Source organism: Hyperolius riggenbachi, chromosome 10 (genome assembly GCF_040937935.1).
Source record: "Hyperolius riggenbachi isolate aHypRig1 chromosome 10, aHypRig1.pri, whole genome shotgun sequence".
Taxonomy (NCBI): Eukaryota; Metazoa; Chordata; class Amphibia; order Anura; family Hyperoliidae; genus Hyperolius; species Hyperolius riggenbachi.
Window position 1 is genome coordinate 194431441 of NC_090655.1, and position 8828 is coordinate 194440268.

The 8828-nt window shown below is 41.5% G+C and overlaps 1 protein-coding gene across 4 annotated transcripts in view; it reads left to right on the top strand.

The window, feature by feature from the left end:
• The window catches only part of LOC137534141 (catenin delta-1-like), a 74981-nt gene extending 66493 nt beyond the window's left edge, over positions 1 to 8488 (top strand). For 3 of the 4 annotated variants that reach the window (XM_068255522.1, XM_068255519.1, XM_068255520.1), the window contains 5 exons: positions 2055 to 2133; positions 4282 to 4326; positions 4463 to 4542; positions 6518 to 6599; positions 7887 to 8488. In XM_068255522.1, coding sequence (XP_068111623.1) covers positions 2055 to 2133; positions 4282 to 4326; positions 4463 to 4542; positions 6518 to 6580 — 267 coding nt within the window. In that variant the 3' untranslated portion in view covers positions 6581 to 6599; positions 7887 to 8488. The remainder of the gene's footprint in view (positions 1 to 2054; positions 2134 to 4281; positions 4327 to 4462; positions 4543 to 6517; positions 6600 to 7886) is intronic. The other variant, XM_068255521.1, reaches the window with a different exon arrangement.
• Positions 8489 to 8828: the final 340 nt, after the last annotated feature.

Genomic DNA, 8828 nt, shown 5'->3' on the forward strand with positions numbered 1-8828 from the left:
CCGCCAGGAGAAAAAGCGCAATATAAATGTTCTGTGTTTGTTTGTTGTTGTGTATCTTTTAGAGCAGAGAGGGAATTCTGAGTTCAGGTCCTCTTTAAATTTATATGGAGCTTGAAATTGGACCAATTGCAATCACTTCCTATCAATTTTGATTGGTCTAAGTTCAAGCTGCATAACATTTACATGAAATTTGAATAGAGGGAGAAATTATTTGCATCTCATTGATCATCAAGCAATTGTGTTAAAGGGACTCAGAGGAGTAGTTAAATACAAAATCGGAACTTACTGGGGCTTTCTCCAGCCCACCGTAGGTCGGGAGGTCCCCTGGCATCCTCTTGGCTCTTCTCCTGGTCCCTCCGCAGGAATCATGACTGGCGACACCTGGGACAAGTGTCGGGCTGACCCTTCCTGAACGTTGATGCTCGTCTGCATCACGGCGGCCAGCGTGACAACTGCGCATGCCCGGTTTTCTAACTGTAAACCGCACATGCGCAGTACTGTCACGCCAGCCGGCGTGATGAGCGTCCTCATTCAGGAAGTGTCAGCCCCACACTCTGCCCTGGTGTCGCTGGTCGTGATTTCTGCGGAGGGACCGGGAGAGGAGCCAAGAGGACGCCGGTGGGCTGAAGAAAGCCCCAGGTAAGTTCCGATTTTGTTTTTGACTACTCGGAGTCCCTTTAAATTTGGTGGCTAAGACCATAAAGCAGCTTAAAGGACTCAGAAGGTGAAAAAGGTTAGCAATTGTTACTTACCTGATGCTTCTTCCGGCCCCTAGATGTCTTTTGAGTCTCTTGCTGCAGCTCCAGTGCTTCCCACTGGCCGCCCTTGAAGCTTGGCGACCCCTGGGCACTATTGTGACATTCTTTCTTTGGGGGTGTTCTTAAAGGGGAACTTTAGCCTAAACAAACAACTGTCATCAAGCTACATTAGTTATGTTAATTAGAATAGATAGGTAATATAATGTCTTACCCACCCTGTTTTAAAAGAACAGGCAAATGTTTGTGATTCATGGGGGCTGCCATCTTTTTGGTTGAAAGGAGGTGACAAGGAGCAGGAGACACAGTTCCAACTGTCCTGTGTCCTGATTACCCCTCCCAGCTGCACACGCTAGGCTTCAAATGTCAAATTCAAAATGTAAAAAAAAAAAAAAATTGCACCAAAACAGCAGAACGAGAACATCATCAGAAATCCCATCACGCTTTGCACAGCATCAGGGGAAAAAAGCCTGGGCAGTTTTTTTCTGTGCAGCTAAAAATGAGGCTTGTATAAGAGAAACCAAGTTCTGAAGCTGTGAAACTGTTAAAGAAACACCAGGCCTTTTCAGTGCTGCTGAGTCGATTTTTAGGCCGGAGGTTCACTTTAAGCCCCATACACACACTCAACAGCTGTCTTTTTTATGCAGCACAATTGTCCAACAACCGTTGGTTTGACTTATCAGTCTTATCAGCTTTTTGAACAATCGCAAAGTGTGTGTGTGTGTGTTTTTTTGTTTTTGTTTTTTTTTATATTTAGTTTCACAACAAGTTGTTTGACAATTGTGCTGCATAAAAGACAGCTGCTGAGTGTGTGTATGGGGCTTTACTTTTACCTGTGGTTTATCATATTTTTAGTGCTATCCCATGAAAAGATATCAAAAAATATTTACAGAAAATGTGAGAGGCGTATTCCCTTATGTGTGGTAACAGAGAATATTCAGGCCTCCCACCACACCCTTCTTCTCTCCTTTCATCTTGTCTAGAAGCCCACAAGGGTTCAGTTTTGGTTTGTTTGTTAATGCAAACAGGGCTTTCAGAAACAATCACTTGGATGGGGATTGCTGAGTTCATAATCTCCCAAATGGTGCTGAGTATTTGGAGAACAAATTGGCATTTACTGAAGTGTTTTGGGATGGCAATAAAAATATTTTGTAATTGCACTCTGTGAGGTTCACCAGACAGCCTTAGGACAATACATAAAACATTTGTATTGTGCTTTCCTCCTGGCAGACTCAAAGTGCTTCAGAGTTCCAGCTGTAAGATGTACTGTAATCATTTTCCCAAAATATTTCATTGTAGGTGTCGCTTACTGGCCCAGTGCGATCTCAAGCGTATGACGATAGCACGCTTCCTCTGATTGATCGTAGCCAGAGGAATGGTATGTAATGTTAAAGTTTTTGAATCTGTTTTTTTGCTGCATGTAAACCAAAATGATTTTTATGACAAAATTTGGTCCATGCATACCTGAGTTAACAGGTTTCTAGTTTGTAGCAGGAGAGAAGCTTTTATAGCTGCATGCCCAACACTAGATGTTGGGTACCATTATAGTTCCATATGTTTTGTTATGATTGTGTGTGTGTGTGTGTGTGTGTGTGTGTGTGTGTGTGTGTGTGTGTGTGTGTGTGTGTGTGTGTGTGTGTGCCAAACTTTGAACTTGGGTCGGGTCAAAGTTTCACTAGGTGGGACTCGACCTCACAGATCTGTGCTTGCCCATATTTTTTTAGTTGACTCTCCACAATCGTGCTTGTTATGAAAGTATCTAATGTGTAGGCGGAGCTTAGTATCATGCTCCTGTACCAACGCCTGTGTGTGCAGCACTTGGGTTAGTGATGTAGCTACAAAGCACTCTGTTGCTAGTTACAACTTTTACTTATGTCCAGGGCAGGATATATGGGAAGGCCCTATAGACCTAGAGCTTTGGTGGAAAAAGCAAAGGGGTGGCAGGGAGGGACTCTGCAGAGGCAACCTTTCAAAATCCTCTCTGGTCTGCATCCACTCCGCTTTGCTCTCTGCACACAATGACAATGTTTGCAGTCTGCACTGTGTGCTGCTACTGCAAACAGCTATGGATGAGACTGGGATGGGCTGCAGGCTGCTGACACCTCTACTCACCAGAGCTGATGTGATAGTGAGCAGTGGCTGGGCAGCGTTGGTGGCTCCTCTCATTTGGACTTGTCCCATCCCCCATCACTCCCTGGCTCTTTTCAGGCAGCGCAGAGGCGAAGAGTACAGCAAGCAGCTGCCCCATCAGCTGAGCCAGTTATCATACGCTTGCTGCCTTTGAATGATCTCTTTGACACTGTGAAGGGAGGACACTCTGTGCTGCAGGGGTGGATGGATATAGAAAGTCAGCTTCAACAGAGGGGAAAACGATGATAGAAGCAGACCTCTGTCAGGAAAATTAAAATCCTATTTATTCATGTAGAGCAGTGGTCCTCAAACTATGGGCCGAATGTGGCCCCTCCAAGGCTTTTTCACTGGCCCCCAAACACAAATATATCTTATAGATGTGGCCCACTGTACCTTTTTTAAATATCGGCTGCCTGCATATAGAATAGCAGTGCTGGCACCACCCATCCACATACTATAGAAGCTAGTGAGCACAATAATTCTGACCCACAGTACATGGGTAGCGCAAACATTGCTATGGTAACGCTCATTACTATAGCAGCACTCGTGTTGGGGCTAGTTTCCACATAGGCCTCGTTCAGACTTTACACACGGTACGCATTTTTGGCAGCGAGTATAGTGTGCGACACGCAAGAACGGTAGAAGGACATAGACAGCCCTACTACCGGTCCCATCATATACGCTATGCAGCAGTGTGATGCGCTATCACACTGCAGCATGCACTCTTCAGGAATCGCAGCGCAGATCCATTCACTATAGTGAATGGGATCTGCAGTGCATAGTAGCTCAGGTGACGTGCGATCGTATGCGTTGCGTTCCGATCGCACAGCCACCTCCGCTAAATGTGAACGAGGCCTTTGCGCTTTTGTCCATTTTTTTTCAGCACGTCAATGTTACAGGTTGATACGTGCTGCTGAAAAGCAGACAGAAGCGCACAGATGGAAACGAGGCCTAACCCATGTGCTGCAGGTCGTGATAATTGCACAACCTGGGGTACTTTGCTGCTGCTGGTACTGGTAACTTTGTCCTGTGGTTAGGGAGATATCAGAAAACAGTGCAGCACAGCTTGAGCAGTGTGTTACTGTATATAAATAAGGGAGTGGCAATGTTTTTTTTCCCCTTTGCACCACTTGACTTCAAATACAGCTCATTGCAAAATCTGTTCAAACAAAACATTGCCATAACCAGCTTTCAACCAGTCAATGCAGTGCTAAGCTAAAGGGCCGTCATTTGTACCAATCAATAAATTTTAAATGCTATTCCCAATTGAGTTTTTTTTTGTTTGTTTTTTTCCCATGCTGTTATGAAACTGATTAAACACGGTTAGTGTGGGACTGGTCTCATCTGGTTTTCTTTTTTTTCCTTCTTCTTCTTTCTTTTTTTTTGCTTTTTCCAGATAAGGATAAGGGTATTGACATTCCAATGAATGACATCAGATCAGGTAAACTCACACATGCACATTCCTGTATTAAGTTGTTAATTGTTTAAAAAAAAAATGCAAATTGTTGTTTACTACTTCAGGGTTTGCTTTTCTTTTTTTCTCACATTTCAACATTACACTTTTTTATATTTTATAGAACCATATCCGCACAATGGGGATAACAGCACTCGTCACTTAAACCCTTCAGGAGACCTTTCAGAGTTAGAACCGTTGAAGGTAAAACTGTTCAGATTTTTTTGTTGTCTTTGTTTTTTATATGTATGCATTTCTTTCTTTGTCCTAACTGTAAGGGGCCCGCTCAAACGTCTGTGTTTCAAGCAGAACTAGTTAAAAAGGTTTTCTTAGGTGCAAAAAAGGTTTTCCATTTGTTTTGGAAGAGACTCTTTGCAGTAAGACTACAGAAAGTAGTAATGCTATATCTGCAGTTAGGCCCTGTGCAGTGATCGGTTGCATTGCAGAATAGTTTTGCATGTCAGCTCTTTCTTTGGGGCTCTTCACATTACTGCGTTTTAATGGATCACGTTATTCTAACTTGCTGCATGCAGGCTTTGCTTTATAGACTAACCCGTCTCCATTGCAGTTCACACTGACCATTGTGAACCTAGCCTTAAAGGAGCCTTGGATGCTTTTTTGAATTGAAGGACATCCACAGCTGTAATCACTAGGCTATTCTCAGCATAGTTGATCCAGGGATTTTGACTGGAGTTGGAAGGATTGCTTCCCTTTAAAGGTTAATTGGCCAAGCCTTGTAACTGTAATATGCATCTGTAATATGAGGGTGCAGGACAGAAAAGTACCTAATTTTTACTTTGTTTTCCTCCTGATTGAACTTGATAGATGCCTCAATTCCCCCCACTAGCCAAACTAAATGTAACTATATAAGTTGTGTTACGTACCCTGAAAAAAGATCACAACGGTAATGCAAGGTTGCATCACAGCCTTCTGCTTCAAAGCGACTGGAACATTGCAGCACACAGTCTATAGCAGTGGTCCTCAAACTAAGGCCTGTGGGCCAAATGTGGCCCCCTGAGGCTTTTTCACTGTCCCCCAAATACAAAATGTATAACTTATAGCTGCAGCTCACTGCACCTTTAAATATTGGCGCCCCGCATATAGAATAGCAGTGCTGGCACCACCCATCCACATACTGTAGAAGCCAGCAAGCAGTCATTTGCTGGATTCTAATCCAATTCTGCATCAGGTGACACTGCTGTCCAATTGGACAGCAGGTTGTCACCTGAGTATGTTTCACTGTCTGGTGCACAAAGATGTTCTTTGGGTGCCGTATGACTAAATGGCGGCTGCTGCTGGAAATTCTCCTCCGGGCATGACTGGAAGGGAATCAATACCTGGATTCAATGTAATGTTTTTCAACATAATTTTATGTATGTTCCAGCCCCCGAGTAATCTGAAATGTTTTCCTGGCCCTTGATCGGAAAAGTTTTGGGACCCCTGGTCTATAGACTTGCTGTGCACGTCACCCAGTAACTCACTGCATGCCATGCGGCAATCGCCACACTGCAAAAGTACCAGTGTGAAAGACACCATTTACAATTGCGTTGTAATGCAATTGTGTTGTCTGTTGTACCCAGACACAGACTTAGTGTGACAGGAGCTTTAAAGGACAATTGAAGCGAGCAGAGTTTTGAAGGCTGACATATTTATACCAGACAATACCAGATGCCTGGCAGCCTTGCTGATCTATTTGCCTGCAAAAGTGTCTGACTAACACCAGTAACAAGCATGCAGCTAATCTTGTCAGGTCTGACAATGTCAGAAACGCCTGATCTGCTGCATGCTTGTTCAGGGTCTATGTGGAAAAGTATTAAAGGCAGAAGATCAGCAGGACAACCAGCCAGCTGGTATTGCTTTAATGGAAATATGGCAGCCTCCATATCCCTCTCACTTCAGTTATCCTTTAATGTTATCAAATCAGTGCAGTTATCTTTATGGCATTTTTTCCTTAAAAGTTTTTAAATGTATGTTTCCTAAATATACCTACCTGCCTTACTTATCGAGGTGTGTGTGGTTTATTTTTTTTTTTTTTTTTTTTTCAGTACATGTTGTAGAAATCAGTCTGAATTTACTGTGAGTGGTGGGAAAATCAGTACCCATCTATGGCTGTTTTTTTCCAATTTTATTCATGCTTTTATCATCATTCTCATGTCATCACTTGCACTCTTTGTCATAGGAGAGATCTCTCAGTGCTGAGGGATCTTTGGATCTTGGGGATGTTGAGGACCAACCAGTCTAAACCCACATCTTTCACATGTGTATGTAACCGCTTGCTCCATTTATTTATTTTTGCTTTATTTTTCTTTTTAACACTCATATCCATTGGCTGTTATAAGTTAAGGTTTTCTTTTTTTTTTTATTTATTTGAAATCCAAGTCCAGGCAGAGTCGGTCACAATATGAAGTGTACATCAGTTTGTCAACTTTAAAAAAAAAAAAAAAAAAAAAAAAAAAAAGATTCCAACAAATGTTAATGGACTGGGAAGTCAATGGAAATGGCATTTTTATAATATATACATTTTGTTCTTCTAAAGTTATCTGCAGTAAACTTGTGAAAATTGTTGCCTTTTTAAGCCTGGTACTAACACTAGACTGTACTCAGTTGGGTCTCTGTAGCATTAGTACAGGGGTCTGCCATGAGGTCTCTGAAAGGGAGAGGGGGAGTTTGAGCTGTGACTTAATGTTCAGGCTAGAAGATGTAATAACATCAGTGAACTACATACAGTATCCCGACATGCTCTGTAGCAGCCAGGGCCACATAATATCAATGTGGGTACTTCAGTTTCCTGCAGCTGTGGCAGGCACAAGCAGGGGGTCTCGGCTATTTTGGATCTATCTTCCTAATCCTGGAAATTATATTTATATTTTATTTTTTATTTTTTTTTTACACATCTCATAGTTTTTGTTTTATGTATAAACCTTTACAAAGTAGATTTCATATTTGGGCTCTGCTCAGTTGCAGTGCCTCAACCATCCCAGAGCAAAAATACATGAACAGTTGACCTTTTTATCTCTCTTGGAGTCAGAAGGAAAGTGTTTTATAGCTGTAATTTGGTATCCGTGAGGTACCAAATTACCAAAAAAAGTGTTAACGCACATTAATGCTGCGTTACTGTTGCAACAGTAGGTACAGTAAAGCATACAGGCAGCAAAGAGTATGCTTCCCTGTGTGTGTGTGTGTGTGTGTGTGTGTGTGTGTGTGTGTGTGTGTGTGTTTAGAGGTAACGCACTGCTGCAGCGCATTACCATAATGCTAAACGTTACAATGTGACGCTAACGTTGCACTGTGGATGTCCCATAGGATTATCATTGCAGTGCGGTAAGCTGCATTTATAACACTTTTTTTTTATTTATTTTTTTTTTTATAGCGCAGCTCCGCAACATCCTACTGGGAATAAGCACTCAGCTTTGGTATTGCATGGGGTCAGTTTATTCTTTGTATAAAGAACTCTGTGCCCTAGCAGCATATTAAATACGGTGCTTATTTACACTTAATGGAAAATGTTGTCCTGATTATTGCCTGATATATTGAATTTTGTTTTTCAGGGTGGCACTCGTGCGTGATCTCATCCGAGCTACTCGACCAGGAATGCTTAATCTTTTACCCCTCACTGCCTCTTATCCATTCTCAATCGCCCATCTCTCTGCTGCCCTCTGCAGGTCATTGGTGGCGTGTAAACTGTGCCTACAAGTACTGGATCCGGGGACAAGAGCCACAGGGGATGCAATGACACTGGAATATCACAATAACTAAGACTGTGTAAATACAAGAACACTAACATATCATAATCTGGTTGATACACAACACTAACAGTCTTTAAGGACACTTTGTGGTGCAGTTATTCCAGCACCATCTTTTATTTTCATTTTTGTGTTTTTTGTTTTTTCCATTTTTTTTTTTTAATGTTTATTTTGTTCTTGGGTGATTTGGTGATGTTTGGATTTTTTTTTCTCCCCCCTTCTTTCTTTTGTGGAAATCACCAGTGGCCTTTACTTGGGGAATAGAGGGAGGTGATTATGTAATTGACTCCCCTGACCTCATCTCATCTTGCTTCTCTTACAAAAATTTCTTAGCAATCTAATGCCAAGAATTGTTTTTTATAAATAAATTTTTTAAGACAATCGTATTAAAAAAAACATTTTTGAAACGTTTCTTAATGTTAATTTTAAGAGGTAATTTTAAATGTTCTCGTGTAGTATTAGGTGTTAAGGAAAAGATAATGAATCTACTTTAAAGTTTTTAATGTATATTAAACTGTGCTCAAAATGACTTAAAGTGGGATAAAACTCCATATTAACTGTAAAAATTAAAAAAAAAATCATCCAATGAGAAATTACTTATTTAGCTTATCTATCTGGTTGTAGTGTTCACTGTGAGATTTAGAAAAAATGTGGAATGAAATCTTTTTACTGTATTACTGTGATGCCAAAAGCATCATCACTTCTGTGCTTTTTTTTTTCAAACCCAGCTCAGTGGTTTTTCCTCCC